Source organism: Talpa occidentalis, unplaced genomic scaffold, assembly GCF_014898055.3.
Source record: "Talpa occidentalis isolate TD23 unplaced genomic scaffold, MPIMG_talOcc4v2.1 talOcc4.5, whole genome shotgun sequence".
NCBI classification, from domain to species: Eukaryota; Metazoa; Chordata; class Mammalia; order Eulipotyphla; family Talpidae; genus Talpa; species Talpa occidentalis.
In genome coordinates this window covers 5,539,748-5,565,271 of record NW_023604861.1, presented here as the reverse complement: position 1 = coordinate 5,565,271, position 25,524 = coordinate 5,539,748, and the positions used below count along the sequence as shown (strand labels likewise).

The 25,524-nt window shown below is 41.9% G+C and overlaps 1 protein-coding gene across 2 annotated transcripts in view; it reads right to left on the bottom strand.

The window, feature by feature from the left end:
* FGF14 (fibroblast growth factor 14) overlaps positions 1-6,209 on the bottom strand; it is a 477,163-nt gene extending 470,954 nt beyond the window's left edge. The window contains exon 1 of one of the 2 annotated variants that reach the window (XM_037528725.2): positions 5,932-6,209. In XM_037528725.2, the coding sequence (XP_037384622.1) occupies positions 5,932-6,139 (208 nt within the window). In that variant the 5' untranslated portion in view covers positions 6,140-6,209. The remainder of the gene's footprint in view (positions 1-5,931) is intronic. The other variant, XM_037528726.2, reaches the window with a different exon arrangement.
* Between the last annotated feature and the right edge of the window lie 19,315 nt (positions 6,210-25,524).

Below are 25,524 nucleotides of genomic sequence, written 5' to 3'. Positions count from 1 at the left end.
AGAGATCCCTATTTTTCGCTGTTAACTCATTTAATAACAATCCACTGGAAATCTGCTCTATGTCGTAACCAGAGATTTTGTGAGTGGAAAGTAAGAAAGGTCACACTGCCCAACAATTGGGTGACTTTCTTAGATGGTGTTAGTAGATTAAATAAGCAAATATCTAACTATTCCCTTTAAAACATATCTCCATTAAGCCTCTTTTATGACTTCATGTTTAAGAAAGCCCTAAGAATATTTCCTTTGGACTTCTTCATCATCCTACTCTTTATGTTCTGACCAAAGCAGGAAATCAGTTCGTAACAACTAGAGAAATACACAGGAAAGGCATCAGGATTACTTGATCCAATAGCAAAAACACTAGTGTGTCTCTAGAGGCATATGGAGAAACTGAGAAATCTCCCTTAGAAAATTCACTGTCCCTCCATGCTCTCACTTCAACTCCTAACTAAATCAGGTACTTGGTACACAAACTAAAACCCTAAGGAACACCACATGGATAATGGCATGGAGTAGGTAGGTGTGTCAGGAGTTATTCCCCTGTCCCACACTCCCTTCCAGAGATGGCACTAAAGCTGAGTTCAAAGGTTTAATTAAGAATACAGGAATAAACAATATCTCCTAAAACTTAATAGAAGAGTTTTGAATACGCCATTAAATATCCCAACTGTTTCCCCTTAAGGCATAAGAAACTATTTTGAATAAATGCTTCCATTTTGAGCCATCTACATGGTATTTATAGAAAGCTTATGAGTCAATTGAGTGAGTTATGATGCCAAAATGTGCAAAGGAGTGAAAACTTTGGTTGTTGTCCTTGTTACCATATGTATAAAAACACTTCCCCAAAATTCCCAATGTTTGTGTTGCTAAAACATGGGAGACTGGATTTGAACATTTTTAAAGAAATGGTTCCGTGTGGGAAATGTGCAAAATAGTGTAGAATTAGCTTTAGCACCTTCTGAAAGCAATGCATCATTTGCACGAATGTTCTCAGTTACGGATGCTAAGATGAGAACAGGTTGGCTATGGGTGCCCAAGTCATCTTCACTGATAAAACCAAGTTTAGATGATCGTGCACTGGATTTCACACTTGTTAAGTTCGACATAAATTTCATAAATATATACATATCCACTCTCCCGACACAGCCACGCTTAGATGTCTATGTAAAATTCCATCCTGTGATTGGTTCTCATAGCGGCACTGCTTAGCCAAACTCATTTTGCTACTTCAGTAGCTAAAGCTTCCTGGATGCAGTCGGAGGCCAGCTTGTATGACATGGAATCTTCCCCTGAAGGCAAGTTAGAAGAACCCCACACCCATTTGTTGTTGCAGCCATGCAGTCTGAACCTGACGTGTCCATTGGATATTTGCTCAGTGTTGGGAAATGCAGAGGCTGTGGCCCACTAGTGGTTGACCCAGCTCTAAGGGAACCCAGGATGAGTCGGCAGACTGAGAAGGAGTGAAAAATGCTTACTCTTCTTTTTCTTTCCTCTCCCTGCTTTTTCACTCCAAAACGACTTGACAACCCTAAATGTAAAGCTTAAAAAGAATAGTGTAGGTTCAATGAGCAACCGGACCATTATTAACCAGGTGCTAAAGCAATTTAGTGAAAGGCAAAAGCAGACTGAAAGACACCGTAACGAGAAGGACATAGAAAGTGACAGTGAGTTCTACCCAGTCCTGCATGTTTCATCTCAGACTTCTATTGCAAAGAAGAAGGCTGAGCTCAAAAAAGGAAACACTCAAAGCCACGAGTTTGTGGGATTTTCTAAATGTGCTCTGCAGAACTAGGTCTAGGACATCTGCTTCCTAGTCCGCTTGTCATCAACACTGGTACTCTATACCATCATTTTTGATAATTCTTTATCTCAAATTCTGTACTTTCAAAATCTTGTCAAACCCCGAAATTCGAGGGTCTCATTGAGGTGTGTGGTTGAGTGGGTGTATCTATTTGAGGGTCTGTGATTTCCTCTGCTTTTTGTACATTCTGTCTAACAAGAGATATATCCATGACATGACCTTAGCATTTATCTTGACTATAGATTTTTTTGCTCAATCATATTTCTTGCCTTACCAGCATTGCTCAAAGTTCAGTGACCTAGATTATTTCCCAAACTGGCCTGTAATACACATTGATCAAACCAAACCATCATTACCAGTTTAAAGAATCGTATCAAGTCCTCCTCCAGGCAAAATAAATGCCTGAGACTTAGGAGCCTCTATTTAATGATTTGCCTAAAATACAGTCACCTTGCATGACTCACACAGTGAAAGTTGAAGCAGGTAACATTAATTCTAACAGATGCTATTACTGTTAGGAAAGTAGGGAAAAGTAGGACATTTAAGTGTGTGTGTGTGTTCATGTTCTCTGATAATAGCTGTACTGTTCTTACTGTGTTTTAATGAAAATTATAAATTTCCCTAATATCCAGAATTTCTAAACTATTGCCATTTATTTTGAAGAGTATATGTACCACACATATAATCTTCATGTCATTTTCAGGTTAAATTTTACATTAAGGGGGCCTCCCTGGTGGCGCAAGGGGTTAAACACAGCACTATGAAGCTATCCTCAGCCTCTGCAGCACGAGTTCAATCCCGGCCATCCAGGGAGCAACCCACATGATGCAGTAGACCTCGCCTGACTCACCCGCTGCTCCCCTCAGCAGTGTATTTCAGTAGATCTGCCTGCTCTGCTCCACACTGGTGTCTCTAGTGAATCCTCTCACCCCCTGTACCTCTGGCCTTTACCCTAGCTCTTGTATGCATAAAAAAAATCTTTTTTAAAAATTTTACATTAAGAAATAACTGCAAAAATACTTAATCATCACCTCTTATTTAAATCCTTTGGCTGTACTTAATAAGTTTTGGCTAAATGAGTAACTTTGCCTTTAATTCATGAATCTACTTCCACACCAACCTGATTTCTGCTTATAGAGCGGTGCTCTGAGATTCCCCCCAGGAACCTTGGCCTAAACGAACCACACTTGTTGACAACTTAAAGAAATAGGCATAATCGGTAAATTACTTTATAACCTGCCAAGTTTGGGAAGAAAATGGGTCTGATAAAATGTCTGCACCCCAAATTCATGATCCTCAGACTGGTACCTGGTGGTAATCTGCCAAGCTTCTTAGCTTGAAAGCAGTTAATTGTCCTTATTTTAGAGTTAAGATAACATGATAGGGAGCAGTCAATCTGTTCTTTTGGGTTTTAAGGATTTTAGTCTTTGTTTTATTTTAATTACCCAATTAACTTCTTAGTTGTACAGCTAAAGTGGGATCAAAAAGCAGTAAATGATTTGAGGTTTCATGTTACTAGCAGAAGAATGGATTTCACAAACTACAGTCCTGAAAGGCTTGGGCTGGATTCAAGCCCAAAAGGCAAAACTTTTAGAAGGTGAGGTAAATAGTGTGACACATTAACACCCCATTTAAAATAATTTTACTCAAGGCTCCTAACTGTTGGGTTAGAGCTTTAGCCCCTGGCAAGCTAAGACCCAGGGCTGGTGGTACTGATGGATACACTTGGAATCAATTCATCGATGCACACCCAAGCGCTTTAGCCTTCATCAGCTGCGAAAGAAATCACTCTAAAAATAATTTGTCATTTGTTTGACACCTTCCAAAACGCCTTGGAAGGGGAAAAATCTACTTCATTGCAGAAAGAAGAAAATGGGGGGTGTGGGGGAGGTATAATGAAAAGCTCTGGAATCGTGGACAGGGGGAAATGAGTGTTTGCAGTAAGATCTTTCACCAAAAAATAGACAGAGCCCCAGCAGGAAACTCACTGCTCCCTGCTGAGTGAGTCCCCACTGTGCCTGCGCCCAGGGCCTTGGACTTCGGGATCCCAGATGGCCCGGGCTACAACAAGGCCTTTCTGGTACTCCTTTCTCAGACAGGAGAGAGGCTCTCCAGGCAGACCTCAGGCAGGCTTCACACCCCCCAACCCGCCTGGGGGAAGGCGTCGCCCTCCCTGCCGGCCGGGCCCTGCGCTGGCCCCACTTTGGGAAGTGGCCCGCACTTTGCCGGAGGGTCTCCCCATGAACTCGCGAGGACGAGCACTGCAGATCCAGGCGTGACCCAGGCACCAGCAGGCGCTGGGGGGACGCCGGGGTGGGGGGCCCCGCGGTGAGCCAGAAATGCGGCTGGTGAGGGGCCAGCAGAGCGCGCCCCTGGGGTGACGCTCAGGTGGCCGCGCCAGGTCAGAGTGGCCACCGCCGAGGAGCCGAGGGAAGGGTAAAAGGACAAGGCACCGGCGGAGGAGGGGCAGGTGGAGGGACCAGAGAAGGGCCGTGGGAGCCGGGGCCAGAGCGAGCGCCCAGGGACCGGCACCAGGCGCCGGGCGCAGACCCCGCGGGGCGCCCCCGCGGCCGGGGCTGGTCCGGGCCTCCGCGGCCCCCCCGAGCGCCCGGCCGGGGCGACTGTCCAGCGGGCGCCCCCCGTGCGCCCTGCCCTTTGGGACGTCGACCCCTGGCCGCTGCGCCCCTTCTGCCGCAGACGCGGGGGCCCCCGGGGCGCTCAGACTCCACGCCCCGCGCCCATCCCGCCCATCCCCGCCCACCCGGGCCCTCCGCGGCCGCCTCCCGCGCCTCCGCCCCGGCTCCTCCCCGCTCCGGCCCCCGCGGGCGGCAGCCCCTCCGGGCGCGCGCCTCGGCCGCGCTCTTGGCGAGGCGGGGAGCAGAGAGGCGCGGCCACTTGCTGCCCGGCCGCGGGCTCCGGGCGCCCGCGCGGCCCCGCCGGAGCCGTGGGTGTCGGGGGGCCGCGGAGCCAGGATCCACCGCACCGCAGTGCCGGCGCCCGAGCCTCCCGCGCCCCGGCGGCCACTGCAGGACCGCGGGGCCCGCGCCCCCGCCCCCGACGCGGGCCGGGACGCAGACACGCGCGCTCCCGCCGCCCCAGCCTGCGCCGAGCGGGGGGACCCCACACGCCCCCGCGGCGCCCCACCTCCGCGCGGGCTCAGCCGCCGCCACCACGCTGCCCTCGGGCCTGGCCACCCGGGGCCAGCCTGAGGCCCCCGGCCGCCCCCGAGCGCCGGAGAGGGAGGTGCCGGGAAGTTCAGCCCCGGGACCGACTCCCCGAGCCACCTGCATTTGCATTTCTTATGTAACGTGCTGCAAGTTTCCCGGCCGGAGCCTCCGGAACGGGGGCGCGTGGTCACCCCGAGGCTGAAGCGAGGACCGGCCGCCCGGCTCATCCCACCGAGGCGCCCGGACGCAGGGCTTGGCACGGCGGTGCAAGGGGGCGCTTAAATGCCAGATACTCCAGGGGCTGGGCTGGTCTTCCCAGTCTGGGGTTCCCTGCAGGCAGAACCCCCTCCAGTCCCCCCGGGTGGCTGGAGGCGCCGGAGGCAGGCGGGGGCACGAGCTAATACTCCTTCGCGCGAGCCAGACGCGAGAGGGAGGCGGGGGCCGGCCGGGGCGCGGGGCTGCGAGGGGGCGGGGGGCGCTTTTACTTTGGCAAAGGTGATCCGGGTGGCGAATATCGTGCAAGCTAATCAGAAAGTCTCGAGTGGGCTCTCGGCACCGAGCTGCGTCCGCGAACCTGCGGAGAAGTCGGGGCAGCTCGCGATCCCTTTTCCTGGCAACTAGGGGAGCTTCAGCTGCCTCGGGCACAACCTGAAGCCATAGCCCTGCGATAATCCATCAAGCACAGGGAATAAATTTATTTTAAAAAAAAAAAAAGTTTCCTCCTCCCTCCTAGTAATGGATTGTGTCACAGCCAAGAGATGCTGATCATGGTTTGGGGCGCACAGACGCCGATCCAGCTGTTCCTTGTTTATCCATGCAACACCTCTAGCTCTATATGCAACCCCGTCCTGGCTCCCTTCCTGCTCCCCTGCCTTCCTGCATAGCAGAACTGCAGATCTAGCTCAGTGAGCAACAGACAGGTTATTAGGAGGAAAAGCATAGCATGATGCATGTTTTGCTTACCAGTTGGGTTCTTGTTTTTCTTAAGACTCTTGCCACAAAGACACTGCAGCATATGCGTTCCTTTGCTGAAAATGTTCCAAAGAAACCACATTGATTTGGGCGAAAAGCAATCCAGCAGCTTAGACACCCTGAGAAAGGAGAGATCCTCGTGGTTGCATAATAATAATTTGAAATCAGTTCTCCTGAAGAGGGCCACCGGTTTTACCATAGGAAAAACGATAATATTCCGAATCTTCTCCCAGTTTTTTCCCCTCACGTGGTATATTTCTTTGAGACTTCTCAGTGATTGTTTTTTTTCGGCCAGGGTGAATGGTTTGTGCCCCCTCGGTTCACCACTGGATGATTACAAAAGGGTTGGGGGAAAAATCCTTTTTCAGCATGAAGACAAACAAAAAAGCCAAGAAATCCCAACTGAGACCAGAACTAATCAGGGAGGGCAGTAATGCACAAAAGATCCCCAAAGAGAAAACCATAGCCTTTTACTTGATCGCTATGAGGATGGGTGGGTCTGCAGGAGGCGAGCAGCATTCATCTCACCGAGAGAAGACTGCCATTGTGTAGCCCCTAGGAGAGAAAGAAAATTTAAAAAAAAAAAAAAAAGGAAAGAAAGAAAAATAAAAGGAAAAAAGAAAAAAGAACAGCACACACACTCACACACCAATACCCCCTCCGAGCCGGAGCCTGACAGCCGAAGACAGAGCCTCCCTGTGCCAGTGTCGATTTCTTTTTTATAATCAATCGCCAGGACTCCGTGGCATCGGCTTGAACCTGCAGTTCTCAATCACTACGAGGAAAAGATGCAAATCTTGGCGCCCCCTTCCCTGGTCGGGCTGGCAGCAGGTAGAGAGCGCCACAGATCCCGGTCCCCCTTCCTCTCGCTCCTCCAGTTTCCAGCAACGGTGAGCATGAGGAAAATCTCTCCTCCGGATTCCTCGCCCAGCCTCGGATGTGAGTTACAGGCATTAGCGGGAGGAGGAGGAGGAGTTGAAGTTTGCATTGAAAAGACTGGCTTTCCATGACGTAGCCACGTGCTCCCAGACCCGTCACCAGTGAGATGCTTCAACCAGCCCGGGGAGGGCAGTGTCACTGCAGTCTCTCCGCTGGTTCCCCTCCTGAGGTCCCCCACCGCCAGCTCCAGCGTTAGACCCTCTCCCTCTGCTCCCCAGCCTGAGCCGGCTTGCTGCTGGCTTTCGGAGTCAGTCACTGAGCCTTCTGTTAAAAGTCAATTTTGAAAAGGGAAATTAACAATTATAATTAGCAGTCCTCTGGAAATACAAGTGCAGGGGGGGAGGGGCAGGGTGGAGAGGAGCAGCATTTCATACCACTACTCACAGCCCAGGTCGCTTCCACCTGACATTTGCGAAGGCCGCATCTAAAACATTAAGGAAAACTCCGGTTTCTTTGGTCCTTGTTATTGAATCCTGCCCTAAGTGCTGTTTGCAAAATGTAAACTAGGCGGATGACAAATAGGCACTTCCAGAAACAGCCTGTGAAAAGGGCAACCACTCATATCTAGATGGCAAGTTGTATTTTGGTGGGGAAGGTGACACGTTCCTGAGAAAATGTATGCCCTTTCTGGACAGACAACCCATTAGCTTCACATAATTTTTGTGCAGAAGCACTCTGCTTAACTCACACTCTAATTGATTGCTTACTTCTCCACCCAGCCCATGAGCTAGTATAACATTCCTGCCCCTTCACTTCTTGTCTACACTAATATGCAACTTTGTCAAAGGCCAAGAGCATCTAACCAACAAAATGGGCGCATGTCCTGCTTCCGTTCATGCAACTTCCTACTTTCCCAGAAAATCAAAAGATTTAGGGCAGAGCTGTTGATTAAACAAACTTATCTTAATTGAGAAAAAAAATACATTGTACAAAATAGAACAAACTATTACAAAGAATAATAGAACAGGCTCCAGCAGGCTCACTACTCAAAATTAATACCTAGAGTCTTTCGTCTTATTCATATGCTAAAGGTTTTGGACAAGCAAACTTGACCACTCTCTCATCAACTAGATGAATCAAAGTTAGGCCAGCTTAGTTCTATTTTTCTCCAAAAAGTGGCACAAATTTTTAACTCTAACTTTACAGTGTACATTTAACAGCTTTATCTTAATTTCAACAAATTAAGTCTACTATCCCTGCTACAGGGGTCATCAAACTATAAATAAATAGGTGTAGATTCATGTTGTTGAGGATTGATAGAAAGGCCTGATTTTAAAGTGAATTAGTCCCTTGATTATCTATCATAAAGAAATGAAAATGGAATAAAAAAACTTTCCCACTTCAAGAGTTTTCTAGTATCTAGGAGCTATATTGAGATGCCAAACTTTGCATTCAATATTTGAACCCTTCTGAGAAACACTTACTAAAAAAGAAACCAACTTAAAAAAAAAAGAAAAAACAGAATTTTTTTGAAAGAGGAAAAATGGGATAGCATTGCCAATTAATAAGGGAAAAAATTTATATCAATCAATCAGGGACAGATACCATAGGCTGCTTCTATAATATTCTGGTGTCCTGATGGGGTTCCAAAATATCCCAATATATTACCACTGGACATATGCCAGAGAAACAGTGGCTAGACAACTTTCTCCATCAAGGTCTTCTTAACTCACACAGATCTAAGGTTCCTGGAGGAATTTCAAAGTAAAGTAAAATCTGGGGAGTTTGCATTGTTGTACTTAAATGCTACATTTGTGTAAACAGAGTATTTTTCAAGCTAAACTAACTCTTCTTGCATTCCCTGGTTGTGCTCTTCTCTACAATTGGACAGTAAATTTAGGAACTATTAAAATAATGGCTGCCAGAAAAGTGGTTTGTTTGTTGTGGATTGGTGGAAAACTCATTATTTCTTTGTTCTGTGACCTAATGAACAACATAAAAAGTAATTAACTGTGACTACTATTTATTGAGAATCTATTGTGCCTGTGTTCCTTGTTTCTCATCTTTTATGCTGTTTTAAAAAAGGTTAAATCTTTTATTACAATGTATAGTGACTACCTGTGAAAGCATCTACCCTGTCAAAGCAACTGTCCATTACCTGTGGCACATGTTACCTCCTAAAATTAGACCAGGTTTCTAGGTACACCCCGCTCTCTTAGGACCTCCAGTTTAGGTACCATCCAAAGATCCATGTGCAGCGTTGACACCATTATTTAAGTTTTGTTATACAACATAAAATAAACTATTACAAAGTAAATATAAAATATTTACTTTTAAGTGAAAGTATCCAGTATTTATCTTTCTCCTTCTGGCTCAATTCACTTAGAATAATCCCCTCCAGTTCCATCTATGTTACCAAAAATGGCATGAGTTTATCTTTTTGATGGCTAAGTAGTATTCCATGATTTTTGTCAATAGAAAAGAGAAGGAATCCCTGCTATGGAATAATTATGTAAAATTTTTGGAACAGTGATTTACACAGATAAATGAGAATATATAGAAGATCAATCACATCTATTTGTTAAAATATTAATGTATTCCCTGAAATATTATGTAAAATAAAATGTGTAAGCAGTGGGGAAAAAAGTACTTATCCTTTGCTTGCTACATTCAAATAGTTATGAAATGAATGACAAAAAAAAACAAAACAATTAGAAAGGAAATGCAAGCAGTAGAAACAGTAGGTAAAGATAAGAGAAGGAAAAACCTCATATCAGAATTGGCAGTAAAATTTGTAGACTATATAGGTTAAAAAAAATAACAACCTAAGAATGTGTTTTCATGAGCTTGAAATAAAATAAGCCCAGTATTCATAATCAAGTTCATTTGAAAATTAGCTTCAGCATATCAGAGTAAGCAAACCTAAGGGAAGGATAATAACTAGAATTTCAGGACACAATAAAGTACAGATTTTAATTAGATCATGAGAGCTTCACGAGAGTCGTCATCAAAATTCTTTGTAACAGTCTTAACATACCTTTCCTGGTTGTTCCCAGTGGTTCCTGTTCTGTGCCATTCTTCCTTTCAGTTAACAAAATCCCCTTCTCAGCAGATGTTGCAAGGGTACGTGAGCACCAAGATTAGGAACCTCATGCCCAGCCTCCTTTGCACATCTGTGGTCACGTGACTGCATCTGAGCTGTGGACAGAGGGGGCCTGCTCAACATTCCTCCAAAGAAGTTGCTTGTCTTCCACTTCTTTCTTTGTTTTTTTTTCCCTAAACTGGAAGTATTTGTGTGAACAGCTTTGAAATGACCAGAAACACACCCAGGATTGATGCATTAAGATAGAAGTCTGGAACCCTGGCTCCTCAAAGCTCTCTCCTCTAATCCTCTTCTGGATTGTTCACCTCTCCCTCTACTGGGAGAAGACAGAGGAAGAAATGTTTCTTATTTTCGAGCCACTGTATTTGGTGTGATTTTGTTACAGCGGCTTATCCTCTCTATTTCCTTATAGACTTATCTGGTATTAATAACAACACACGTACACTATGTATTATGCTAAAAGCATAAAGAACACAAGTTCATCACACATAACCATGGTCTGCTCTCTCCTTTCCATTCACTGTAACAGCCGCTTCATTCAGAGCCACCTTTTTTTTTTTTTAAGATTTATTTGTATTTATACAAGAGCTGGGGTACAGGCTAGAGGTGCGGGAGGGTGAGAGGATTTACCAGAGACAGGGTGGGGAGCAGAACAGGCCGACAGACCGAAAACACTGCTGAGGGGAGCAGCAGGTGAGCCAGGAGAGGTCTGCCGTGCCATGTGGGTATCTCCCTGGCTGGCCGGGGATCAAACCCTCGCTGCAGAGACTGCATGTGGACAACTTCACAGCACTGTGCTCAACCTGCTGCACCACCAGGGAGGCCCCAGAGCCACCTTTTACAAACCCCTCTTGCTTATTCTTGTTATAGGGCAGCCCGGATACAAAACGGGGTGCCTGACTGTGGGTCCTCACCCGCGCGTTTAAAAGGACTTATCAATGCTCTACTGCAGGCACACGCGAAAGGTTCATAAAAAGTTTATTTACAAGGGAAGGGGAAATGAGGACATGTACAGCTCAGGGAGAAAAGTGGGAAACAAAGTTTTAAATGCGTCCTACCCGATCCGCCCATCAGGAAACCCAAATGGCGCTCTGAGAGCTGGCCGTGAGCCAGGAGCCGTGAAGCCAGGAGGCGAGCGACCCCAAGGCCCACTTGTTTGGTTTTTATACCCAACCTGGCTGCTTAACTCCACCCTCAGGTCCCAGCCACCTTCCCTTTGGTGGTGACGGGATGTGTCTTTCCCAATGTCCTGATGGCTTTGGTCTGGAGTGGGGGTGGCGTCCACAAAGCCCGTATGGGATTAGCACAGGACATCATTTCCCCCTGACATTCTCACCACCACCACCAATGCAAACAGCGTCTTGGTAGATTTTACTTCACTAGGTCGTCTAGGTTCTGTCTTCTAGCTTCCAGGAACTCTGTCTCTGAGCTTCAGGGATTTTTTTATCCAAACCATGGATGCACCCTATGTCCAGACACTTGCAGAAAGTCTGGGAATGAATACTCCCTCAGACAATTTCTCCATGACTAAATACCCCAGCTTCCTTACCCTGTAGGAGGCTTGATGATCAGGCATGTATTTTACATCCTTTCTCAGAGTTTCCCTGTGGGATTTAGACAACTACCCACGGGGATAGTTAGCATAGCAACACACTGTTGGCCCTCTCCCCTCCCCACCACACATCTGCTGTGTCCTCTCCCAAATAAACTGCTTGTCTGCTGTGAAGACTCCACCTAAGACAGGGTTGAGAGGAGGTGGGGGTTCTGGACAAATGTGTCTGTTCTCCAGATCCAGACTTCCTCTTGTGGTCATTGTGATTTCCAGGCACAGGGGAAGTCTTCAGGGAGACTAAATCTTGTCCGCCTATCAAATTTCATTCTTTAAAACAACCTTATCTGTAATAAAATTAGCATTTTATTTCCATTTTACTAAGTCACATGCAATATGTCTTTCCCTCACTGCAGAAGTGGGTGGGGGGAGAAGAAACAGAATTACCATCACCTCTTAAGATTTCTGAATATTAGAAAATAGTAAGAAAAAACCCAACCTGTTCCCATTATGGTCAGAGAGTATTATACTAATAAAACAGTGAGGAGCCTGCCAAGACAGCAAAAGCAGGTGAATTCCTCTGAGTCCTCAGAAATATGAGCTTCTCTAGACAAAATCCCATGAGACTTCATGTCTCACCTAAGTGAACTTGAACTCTATCCATACAGGTCTGCCTGGCAGTAAAGCTCCAATTCCCTCGCAGTCCCAGAGAGAGTCCAAAGGACCCTTCTTTGTATCCTCTGAGATACATTGGAGTTAAACTTATACAAGTAGCATCAGCCCTAAAAAATTTGAAGACCTATTCAGCGTGGCCGATGAATCAACATCTCTCTAGACCTTTATAACCACGCCTCCTATTAATAAACATATTAAACCTTTGTAATGTAGTTTAAACCTCAGTATGAGTGAAGTATCTTCAATAAAACCAAATCAAAGCAAAGCTAACTTTTTACAGACTACTTCAAGCTACATTCTATTTTCTTTCCACTGGCCCCAAGTGTTGCTACTCCATATTCTAGGGGAAAATGCCCCAGGTTGAAAAATATTGTCATTTATAATTTGAGGTGTTTTAAGGGGAAACTACATTTTTTGTACATAGAACCTAGGCCTTAATCTCTGTAATTGCTGAGTATGACAGCTAAGGATATATCATTTTAAATTTATAAGAGAAATTTGTCCACTGAAATTTCTCAGCTTGGGGAGAGATTTATATAGTCCAAGATTCAAAATATTATTATCCTGGACAATATTTCACTTTATAAAAATATTAACAACTGGAGAATAAGTTATGTGCTCAGTATGGAACATGAGCTCAAAAAGAAGAGTATCTCTCTATGACTGTGGTCAACTCAGAGCCCAAGGAAGCCAGGACTACGTTTCCCTGAATACTCTTTCTGTGTGGCTACAGGTTAGCTCTTTCCAATGAGCTGCTGACCCTCAAATGAGAGGTAGAAGATGGAAGAGAAGAGGCCTAGTCTCTGAAGGCAATTCTTCATCAATCATCATGGAGTCTTGGTGCATCACTGAGAAACAGCTTTTTACTGAAATTCCTAAGAATCATAGCAGCATCCAAATCAATTCTGGAGGACCCACATTTAGTGCTTCATGCTGAGATCACAGATAATAATTCTGCCTGTTTTTCGATTCCCACTTTGCAATAGTTCTAAGCTCCGTTTCCTCTACTAGAACATTGAAACAAGAATATATCAAATGTTCATTTTACTGACTGATCCAGATGGGTAGACTATTCCAAGCTATTGCAGATGCTTATCCCTTCTTGATAAAGAACTTTCTTTGAGGGCCTCCCTGGTGGCCTAGCAGCTGAGCCTCAGCACTGTCACCACCATGGCTTGAGTTCGATCCCGGGCCAGGGAACTGACCCACTGTATGGCACAGGAGACCTCTCTTGTCTCGCCCACTGTTCCCCTCAGCAGTGTATTTCATTAAATCTGCCTATTCTGCTCCCCACTCTGTATCTGGTGAATCCTCTCACCCCCTGCACCTCTGGTCTACACCCCAGTTCTTTCCGCAAAAATAAAAAAAAAGATTTTTCTTTGAGTCAGTGATGATTTACTTGGTATCCAGCTTCTATCTGGTATCCAGCTTCTGTCCAGCATCCACATGTTTTTTATCTCCCACTAGTAAACACGGAAGCTGAGACTATTTCCTCCTGGGTTTGCTGAACTCCCCATGCAACACAGGTTTCTAACAGGCCTCTTTTGGATCAAAAATCAAATCTGCAGCACTCTTCACTTAAAACTGCACAAAAATGACTTGGTTGTTTCTTATTTTTCCTCAGTCATGAGGTTTATAAAATCAAATTCAATTCTCACATAAAAATATATGGAATTATTTTACTTGAAAACCAAAATTTCCTCTCATTAAGGTAAAATGGGTCATTGATAAAACAATTTATCAAAATTAATGTGAAAATTGTAATTCAAGGAAATGTGTCATATATTCGAACATTTAGGTTTCAAAGTAAGTGAAAGAAAATGGCAACTTGGAGAAAATTTACATTCCAGAAAATAAATGGTACAAGTATATTGGACCATTCTTTCCAGGAGTCAAAAACAGTGTCAAAAACATTAACAGTGTTTAACTTGCTAAGTACAGCACCCTAATAATCTTATATATGTATATGCTTAATTATTCACATCCCAAATATGTCATTGCCACATAAAATAGGATTCTGAAGATTGCAATAAGAGAAAAAAAACTGTTTCTTTGTTCACGCCATTTACAATATTTTAGACTTAAGTGCACATAATTGAATTGCTGTCTATGCAGGCATGAAAAATACTTAAAATATTGTGTTTGAACATTGATTTAGTTTAATGTTTTATTGGCATCTGGACAATAATGCACTTTTACTTTATTACTTGTCTGGATGAGATGAATAATAGAACACACGTGTGTATAATAGCTCAAGACAATTTCCACTTAGCATTATATTTGTTTTTTTTTTTTTTAAGATTTATTTATTTATTTATACAAGCACTGGGTACAGTCAGAAGCGCGGGAGGGTGAGAGAATTCACCAGAGACAGAGCGGGGAACAGAACAGGCAGACTGACGAAGTACACTGCTGAGGGGAGCAGAGGGTGGCAGGGGGGTTCTGCGCACCATGTGGGACCCTCACCTGGCAGCGGGGGATCGAACTGGCGCTGCAGAGGCTGAGGGCAGCTTCGCAACCCAGCGCTCAACTGCTGCACCACCGGGGAGGCCCTGTGGTGGTTTTGTTTTTGTTTTTTTTTTTAAGTAAGCATGACAGATCATTTGCTACAACATGGATGGAACTTGAGGGTATTGTCAGATAAAGATAAATACTGTATGATTTCTCTCATATGTGGAATATAAAGAAATGAAGCAAATAAACAAAACAAAAACAATCCCTTAGATACAGAGAACAGATTGGTGGCTAGGGGGTAAAATGAGTAAAGAATGCCAATTGTACCGTGGTGGATTTAAATTAGACTTTTGGTGTTAATGATGATATAGTATATAAAAATGTCGAAGTATAATGTTATACACGTGAAACTTAGATAATATTATAAATCAATGTGACCTCAATAAATTTCTTTTAAGTAAGCATGGCAACAAACAATATATAAGTAATTAGTCACACATACCCAGACCAATACCAACCACATTCCTTTAATCAATACATATTTCTCAAATGCTGATAAACATTAGGATAGTGGTTTTGTGCTTGTTTTTAGTTCACTATTTTATTTTTTTTTCCTTTGAACTATATTTTTTTTAAATAATAAATTTTATTTTTATATTCCCCATACAATTGCAACTCCCCATTCTGATTCCAATCCCTCCCCTCCCGCCCCCCACCCCCCAAAAAGTGTCTCTGGTTCATAGTTTTTTGTTGATTTTGATTTTCACTTTCTTATAGTTATTCATTTTCCTGGTCCCTTGTTTAAGTTTTCTAGATTCCTGCTATGAGTGAGACCATCCGGTATTTTTCTTTTTCTTTCCGGCTTATTTCGCTGAGCATTATCCCTTCAAGCGCCATCCATGTTGCTGCAAATTGCATGTGTTTATCTTTTTTGAATGCTGAGTAATATTCCATGGTGTATATGTACCACATCTTCTTGATCCAGTCATCTGTTTTTGGGCATTTGGGCTGTTTCCAAAGCTTAGCTATTGTAAACAGTGCTGCTATAAACATAGGGGTGCAGGTGCTCTTTGGAATGGATGTTTCTGTGTCCTTTGGGTAAATACCTAGGAGTGGAATTGCTGGATCATATGGAAGCTCTATGTTTAGTAGGTCCAGAAATCTCCACACAGCTCTCCATAGTGGTTGGACCAGTTTGCACTCCCACCAACAGTGCAGAAGAGTTCCTTTTTCTCTACACCCTCGGCAACATTTGTTGTTGCTAGTTTTTTTTTTTTTTTTTTTTTTTTTTATTAAATTTTATTTTTATATTCCCCCATACAATTGCAAACGCCCCATTCTGACCCCAATCCTTCCCCTCCCGCCCCCCACCCCCCAAAAAGTGTCTCTGGTTCATAGTTTTTTGTTGATTTTGATTTTCACTTTCTTATATTCATTTTCCTGGTCCCTTATTTAAGTTTTCTAGATTCCTGCTATGAGTGAGACCATCCGGTATTTTTCTTTTTCTTTTTGGCTTATTTCGCTGAGCATGATCCCTTCCAGTGCCATCCATGTTGCTGTAAATTGCATGTGTTTATCTTTTTTGATTGCTGAGTAATATTCCATGGTGTGTATGGACCACATCTTCTTGATCCAGTCATCTATTTTTGGGCATTTGGGCTGTTTCCAAAGCTTAGCTATTGTAAACAGTGCTGCTATAAACATAGGGGTGCAGGTGCTCTTTGGAATGGATGTTTCTGTGTCCTTTGGGTAAATACCTAGGAGTGGAATTGCTGGATCATATGGAAGCTCTATGTTTAGTAGGTCCAGAAATCTCCACACAGCTCTCCATAGTGGTTGGACCAGTTTGCACTCCCACCAGCAGTGCAGGAGAGTTCCTTTTTCTCCACACCCTCGCCAACATTAGTTGTTGCTAGTTTTTTTAATATGTGCCATTCTCACTGGTGTAAGATGGTATAGTTCATGGTATAGTTCACTATTTTAAATAAGCACGTGCTTTCTATAGGCATTCTCAAGCCTGGGAATGTGTTTGTATAAAGATTCACTAGTAAATTGAATCTGATATTGTCTCATTCAAGCAATATTTTAAAGATTTTCAGATAGTGCAAGATAAGCATAACACTCAAACAGAATCACATGAATTATTGTTATAATAAACTTAAAGCTACTAAATAAACTTTTCTAATAAAACTTATACCATCTTTAATACAGTGTGAAGATTAGCTGGGACAGGCTGTTCATTTCAAATTGATTTTGGGAGGAAAAAAATCCATCGCTAGTATTTCCATCTTTCTTCCCACAATATAGGGAAAGACCACTACTTGCAGCAAAAGATTGTTGAATTCTTTTTTTTATTATAAATTTTATTTTTATATTCCCCATACAATTGCGACCCCCTTATTTTGACCCCAATCCCTCCCCTCCCCCCCCCACCCCCCATAGAGTGTCTCTGGTTCATAGTTGTTTGTTGATTTTGATTTTCACTTTCTTATAGTTATTCATTTCCCTGGTCCCTTATTTAAGTTTTCTAGATTCCTGCTATGAGTGAGACCATCCAATATTTTTCTTTTTCTTTCTGGCTTATTTCGCTGAGCATGATCCCTTCGAGCTCCATCCATGTTGCTGCAAATTGCATGTGTTTATCTTTTTGAATGCTGAGTAATATTCCATGGTGTATATGCACCACATCTTCTTGATCCAGTCATCTATTTTTGGGCATTTGGGTTGTTTCCAAAGCTTAGCTATTGTAAATAGTGCTGCTATAAACATAGGGGTGCAGATGCTCTTTGGAATGGATGTTTCTGTGTCCTTTGGGTAAATACCTAGGAGTGGAATTGCTGGATCATATGGAAGCTCTATGTTTAGTAGGTCCAGAAATCTCCACACAGCTCTCCACAGTGGTTGGACCAGTTTGCACTCCCACCAGCAGTGCAGGAGAGTTCCTTTTTCTCCACACCCTCGCCAACATTAGTTGTTGCTAGTTTTTTTAATATGTGCCATTCTCACTGGTGTAAGATGGTATAGTTCATGGTATAGTTCACTATTTTAAATAAGCACGTGCTTTCTATAGGCATTCTCAAGCCTGGGAATGTGTTTGTATAAAGATTCACTAGTAAATTGAATCTGATATTGTCTCATTCAAGCAATATTTTAAAGATTTTCAGATAGTGCAAGATAAGCATAACACTCAAACAGAATCACATGAATTATTGTTATAATAAACTTAAAGCTACTAAATAAACTTTTCTAATAAAACTTATACCATCTTTAATACAGTGTGAAGATTAGCTGGGACAGGCTGTTCATTTCAAATTGATTTTGGGAGGAAAAAAATCCATCGCTAGTATTTCCATCTTTCTTCCCACAATATAGGGAAAGACCACTACTTGCAGCAAAAGATTGTTGAATTCTTTTTTTTATTATAAATTTTATTTTTATATTCCCCATACAATTGCGACCCCCTTATTTTGACCCCAATCCCTCCCCTCCCCACCCCCCACCCCCCATAGAGTGTCTCTGGTTCATAGTTGTTTGTTGATTTTGATTTTCACTTTCTTATAGTTATTCATTTCCCTGGTCCCTTATTTAAGTTTTCTAGATTCCTGCTATGAGTGAGACCATCCAATATTTTTCTTTTTCTTTCTGGCTTATTTCGCTGAGCATGATCCCTTCGAGCTCCATCCATGTTGCTGCAAATTGCATGTGTTTATCTTTTTTGAATGCTGAGTAATATTCCATGGTGTATATGCACCACATCTTCTTGATCCAGTCATCTATTTTTGGGCATTTGGGTTGTTTCCAAAGCTTAGCTATTGTAAATAGTGCTGCTATAAACATAGGGGTGCAGATGCTCTTTGGAATGGATGTTTCTGTGTCCTTTGGGTAAATACCTAGGAGTGGAATTGCTGGATCCTATGGACGCTCTATGTTTAGTAGGTCAAGAGGCCCAAGAGTGTTGAATTCTTGAACACTAACACTTCAAAAGCAGCTAAGTAAGGAGGTGAGAGGCAGACTAAAATGCAAGGGACACCCCACTTCTCAAGCCAGTGACCTAGGCATCAGCTTAGACCCGGAAGGGCATCTTCTTCTGATTGGTTCACCCCAGAGGATGCTTTTTTTCTCATTGGCTCTCCAGAGGTCGTTCCTTTTTCTAATTGGTCAGCACAAAAGGCATGCTGTTCCTCAATAATTATTCTAAAGGGGAATATTTTTCTAATTGGTCCATCCAGGGGAGTTTTGTTTCTTTTTTTCCTGATTTGCACAAATCACTGAATGTTTCACCTTCCTGCCTCTGTACAGATCGCTGGACCAAGGAGACCCTGGAGAAGTACCTAAGAGGACTCATCTCTAGGAGACAGTGTTCAGAGGTTTAAGACTGCTCAAAAGAGATTCAGCTTCAAAAGGAATTGTAATTTCTGAATCTAGTACAATGTTTGAATTAAATTCTTGCTCATTTTTCATGGATTCATCGCTGAATCTGGAGGGTGCAGGGAGCAGGACACCAAAGTAATTTAGAAATACACACACAACACTATTTGCATAAAAATATCAGAAGTCAGAACTCTGGACATCAGTTCTGCTCAAAAGGACTAACCAAAGAGAGTTTATGGAAAAGACTGCAGCAGTATGTGCAGATTTAGGGAACTAACAAATGATGTTGCGGTCCCTCAGCCCCCAGCAAAGGTGGAAAACCATTAATACTACCCTACTGAAGGGTCAAAGAGAGGATATAATATAATGAGGCTGACATCGGGGACTGTGTGGGTCAAGGGAAGAAGTCACTTCTAAGACCACAGTGGAGGAGCTGAGAAGGGATGGGGGAAGAAATACCCTAATTTTTCTCCTTCTACCCTCTATTCTCCTGAGGCTACCTCCCATTGTGAAACCCAACTGGAAAACAGCAGACAGGGGAACGCAGATGACAGCCTGTTGGGTCACAGATCAGAGCTGAGAAATATGGAAAATGAATCATAAAACCAACAAAGAAAAGATTGCAAAGTGAGGTGTTAGCTACCACAACAGGTGGTGCTGGACCCTATGCTAATAGTTTTAATGCACTGCTGCATTTTAATCTTTAATTTTACTATATAATGCTATACTAGCCTTATATAATCAATAGATAAGTGAAGAATAAAAGCTCTCTTTTATTCTGTGGAAGATTTTTTAAATGATATTATTTCTTATTAAAATCTTTGAAAAAATTTACCACAAAGCCATCTGAATCAACCATTTTATTTATGGAATGTGTCATTTCAACATTTAATCACTTTTAGTTGTTAATGACATACTTACATTATTTTTTGTAGCATGTCTCCAAAATCTGTATATCCCAATTCAGACTAAAAGTTCATCTGTATTATTTGATTTACATTATATCATACAATTTACAGCTGAAAAGGTAGATTCATATACTCAAGTTGTTTTTCAAATAACTGAAATTTTTTCCAATAATTGAATTGTCCACCAAAAAACCCTATTTTCCTTTAACGTTCATCACACACATTGATAAAGCTGGTTAAAGTTTTCTATAAGAATTGGTTTGACTTGGAAACAAAAGCCTGTAAGTTTCAAAATTATGTTTTCCCAGGTGAAATAAATTCACTAAATCTTGTTACAACACACAAGATAGTTAATTCAAAGAACTATTGCATTAACTAAAGGAACATAGTAACACAAGAGTTTCACAAACACAAGAATGTTGAAAAGAAAACAAAATAAACACGAATTAGTACATAGGGTATGATTCCATTTATATGTGTCAGAACCAGGCAAGAAGAGGCGATGTGGTTAGAACACAAGCTGTTTTTCTTTGGGGAAGTAGTGAGTGGAGAAAGGCATTTGGAGGGATGTTCGTGTTATGGTTTTCATTCTGGGTGCTGGCAACACGAGTGTATCCATGTTTTGAAAATTCATCAAACACTTGTGATTTGAATACTTTTCTAGAGCTTGTCATACTTTAATTTCCAAAAATGTAAAGCCAAACAGAAAACAGAGACGTGCAAGCCTCCTATGTCCTTCATGTCCAAGCAGCGATACTGTTGCTTGTCTGCACCTGTGTTGGGATCTTTGTCTGAAGTCACTGAAATCAACTGATCCAGTAGATGCAAAGACTGTTCTTGGTGTCCTTTGCTTCTGAAACACAGCTGGCCTTGGGAACATGCTTTGAGTGCAGAGTCCTCAAGAAAATCCATGGCCCAGGAGGTGTTGTTTTTCCAAAGAACCTATAGTGAGTACAATTATCTGGTAATATCTTCTCAGAGAGTTCACATTGGAGGTGGTCATGCCTGAATTAATAAGATATGTGTCATTAAACCAATTCAGTGAAATTACTCTAATGGAAAAGATGTTTCTGAAAGGATGGATCATTTCCAAGAGGCAAGACAGGCTTAGGAAATTTTTATATTTATATTTTTTATTTTTAAATTTTTTTATATTTACTCACAAACCATGAAGGTGAAAGAGAAAAGAGTTCATACTGTATCAATCCACTTAAGTGACAGTCAAGGAAGGGTGGGTTTGGGCAAATCTCAGATAATCAGTCAATTGTATGGTGAAGGATACTAGTGAAATTACTATAGTATAAACACATACTGATTTTTTTTAATAAAGAAAAAAATAAATAAATTTTTTATATTTAAGTATTACACATCACTGTGTAATATTTGGGAAATGTACAAACAATGGTCTTGGAGGGACAAATGCACAGTAACTCAGATCTTTTCTATTTGATAGTGATGGCTATGGTGGTGATAATGTTGATTCTGCTGCTGATAAGGGTGATGATTATAGCTAAATCGTCATGAACATGAAGGGCCAGGCACAGTGCTAAGTATTTACACATCATCTCATTTAAAATGTCAATAGCACTATTAGTAATATTCTTTTTCTCACTTGTGCTGAAAAGAAAGCTGAAGCTTATAGAGATCTTACCAGAATATATGGCACTCTACCCAAGGTTAAACTCCAAAAGGGGTTTACTCTTTACTATTAATTACACTGGAAAAAAAATTTCACATCCTCTGTGGGCATTAAGGTGCTCAGATGCCAAAGTGACTACTTAAATAAAGAAGGCCTTTCCAATTAATTTGAAGGTAAACAACAGTTCAGATAATGTGACTAATGAGATTCTAAATACTTTTTTCTTCCTTAAACCCAGTAAAATTCTTTGTCCCAGAGCCTGTTCTCAAGTACCATGTGACTGCAATCTATTGTATGTCAACTTTTGTACATGATGACTGTTCATCTCAAACATACAAAGTTCAGTGGTGACTGGCATTCAGCCAAAGCAGAGTTCACCTCTAGTCAACATCTAATATATTTGAGGATCAATCATTCTATTAATTTAAAATATATTTGAAAATCTACATCATATATGCCTGTTGATTTCATCTCCAGCATTTAGCCACTGAATTTATTAGGATTTGGCCAGTCTCTAGGAGTGTTAGAAAAATATGTTTGAGTCTCTGAAAGATTTTAGCCTTATCTGCATGAGAACAATGAAAATTTAAAGATTCAGTCCATCTCCATGAATTCTCTCCCTGTAGGTTCCCCAAGCAGCGATCGAGTCCTGTGAAGGGCTGCAGGCTGACAGGCGCTCCTCGCTGGGGTCATAGGGACCCTTGTGAGTGCCCAAGACCAACTTGGCACCTGCCAGGCTTAGGGACGCGTTCTCTAGCGCTGCTTTTAAGCGCACGAAACAGCAAAAGGTTACAAGGGAAACTATGTTGAAATACAGTTACAAGAAATACTGTAGCCAGCATTTGTTACATAGCCGTGGTGACTGTGTGTGTAGTTACATGCGTGCTCGGAGCCGCGCCAAGTCTGAGTCCCAAGCTTTAAAAATGGTGAAGAGCACAAATGCTTTGAGATGTCGGTGGCAGCTATACTGTATAGGAGGAGCTGATTTTTATTGGTGGCAAAGTATTAGTAATTGGTAATACCACTCTAGTTTACTGTCTGCTTCCATGACTGAAGGAAATGAACAAAGAGCTTAGTGAAAATAAGGATGCGTTTTTGTCCTACGCATGTTTTTGAACCCCTGGTTTTGTTATGGACTTTAGGTTAAGAATGTGTGGTGAATGGAGAGCTGTGTGGAGATTTCTGGACCTACTAAACATAGAGCTTCCATAGGATCCAGCAATTCCACTCCTAGGTATTTACCCAAAGGACACAGAAACATCCATTCCAAAGAGCACCTGCACCCCTATGTTTATAGCAGCACTATTTGCAATAGCTAAGCTTTGGAAACAACCCAAATGCCCCAAAATAGATGACTGGATCAAGAAGATGTGGTGCATATACACCATGGAATATTACTCAGCATTCAAAAAAGATAAACACATGCCATTTGCAGCAACATGGATGGCGCTGGAAGGAATCATGCTCAGCGAAATAAGCCAGAAAGGGAAAGAAAAATATTGGATGGTCTCACTCATAGCAGGAATTTAGAAAACTCAAATAAGGGATTGGGAAAAAGACTAATTATAATAAAGGAAAAATCAAAATCAACAGGCATCTCTAAACCAGAGACACACTACAGGAGAAGAGAAGGGAGTAGGAGCAAAACAAGGGTGGTGGGAATTTTACGGGGACTATAACCAAGATGAAAATGCATACATTATGCAAAAATGAAAAATGATGTAAAAAATATATAACATAAAATAAAAAAAAAATAAAATGTTGACTTTTTTCCTTCTTTCTTCTCATTTTTACTTGAATGAGTCAGTCCAGAGAATATTCTGTGTTGAGGTTCCCATGGGGTCTGGCAACACAGTTCATTTTTACTCTCTGATGACTCTTAAGACTATTCTTGCTGATGATCTACATATCTCCACCGTGTACTTACGTGTGGGTTTATCTCTTCTGAGCCTACATTTTATGCCATTTATACTCCTCTCAATTCCAAAATTCTCATTATTTCTTCAGCTATTTATTTTTTGGCATTTTCTCTATTCTCTTTTCCTGGAAATTCTAACACAGAAATATTGATCCCTTCTTACTTTATGTCTCTGGCTTTTTTCTTGCTGTTGCTTGATGTAAGTTATGTTTTTCTTTTTCTTTCTTTCTCCTTTAAAAAATTGTGTATTTTTTATTGAGGCAATGTTTGGTCTATAACACTGTATATTATTCAGAGGTACAGGTCCATCACCTCATCCTGCCCAGGGGTCACCTCCCTCCAGCACCCCTCGCAGTTCAGTCCAGAACCGCCTGGCACTCACAGGCTGATAAGACTCAAGACACTGAGCACTAGCACCCCAAGGCAGTCCTTGACCTTGAGGACGTGTCTTGAGCCTCCTTCCTCCCTAAGTTATTACCACCCAAGTCTCTGGTGAACAAGCACAATTGTATTTCAGTTTCTTTGGACAAGATGGAAGTCTCATCCTGGTCCCTCCTCAGCTGCCAAACTCCCACCTGAGACTTAGTGTGCCTTCAATTCCACCTTTGCTGGGAGTCCCCACTCTATTTTTTTAATCAATGAAAATATCAATCTTGATTTTTCACCCTTCTGATGTAATTTTGGTTTTTGGGTTTGATATTTATCTTTCACTACCATGTGATTAGAACAGAACAGCTCACTTGAGTTGTGAATTACTGGGTTGTTTGTATTCACTGTCTAAACATTGCAAATTTTTATCATTCATGTTGGTCAACAATGGTTAAATAAGAGAAGCAGCAATGGATGGGCATCTACTCTTTTTCTGATGAATCTGGAAGATACCAGGCCTCACTGCCAGTAATCTCTATGATTTTATAAACTTTTTTCCCTGAGCCTCTAAAATCAATAGCTGTACAGTTTCACATGGTCTGATTTTTTTTTTTTTGGTTGCATTTAGTATTAACACTTTTTGGTCACAAGTGACAAAAACACAGCTCTCAGTATTGACGTCAATAAGTATAAGAAAAGCTACAATTTCACCGATTCTTCAGGCTGAAAGGAAAACAGTTTTTCTGTCTATTATCTCTGTTCTTCTTAGTGTGTCCGCCTTTTTCTTTTTTTTAATCAAATTAACTTTCTCCACAATTTGGGAAATCAACTCCAGCAACAGAGTTCTGAGACTGGTTCTCTAGCCCCAGATATAGAAATTCCAGGGAACGGTTGTGATAGATTCAGTTTAGATTAGTTCACTATCTCTGGGCCAGTTGAAAGCATTTTGGGAGGCACAGGATATAAGAATGCACAGCACTCTGAAGTCAGGTGCATTCAGTATAGAGACACTGATCCTGGCAGAAGAGTAGACTGTCAAGTAAATATGATCTCAACTCCTAAGAAACAACAATTGTATCCATCAGAGTTCAATTCAGGAAAAAGAAATCATTCTCTATTACATTAGGAGACAATATAGGCAATAAGAATGTAATCTAGACAATTAGGTGCTTTGAAAGTCATTGGAAGCGATGGAGCAACTGACAGGGCAGGAAAGGGAGGAGCTCGTGCAAAACCATTGACTTCAGGAACAAAACTGGAGTTGTTATTGAAGCATTAAGTGAGCTCAACCGCAATGTAGACAAGGGTTGTACAACTAGCAAGACAATTCTTCAGGTGTTTAAAGATTAATTCATAAAGCATTATCAACGACTCCATTATTTTCTTTCAAAAAAGAGGAAATGGGTGTAGTTAGGGAGTTAGATAAATATTACATTACCTAAGGGCTGATGTTTGATCAGAGACCACTGAAATTTTCAGAACTATATTCTCCATGTTCAACTGATTTGTGAGATTTGGAATCCTACACCTCTATGATAAAACAGATTAGTTACACTTTTTGTGTGTGCCTTGTATTTTCATGACTTGTTTGTGCCTCACTCTCCACTACATGCAATAAAGTCAACTTCATGTAAGATGTTTGCAAGAATCTAGAATAATAAAATTAAACATATAATCAAGCAAGTTTCAATCTGATCAATGTGCTTAAACTTCAAATTT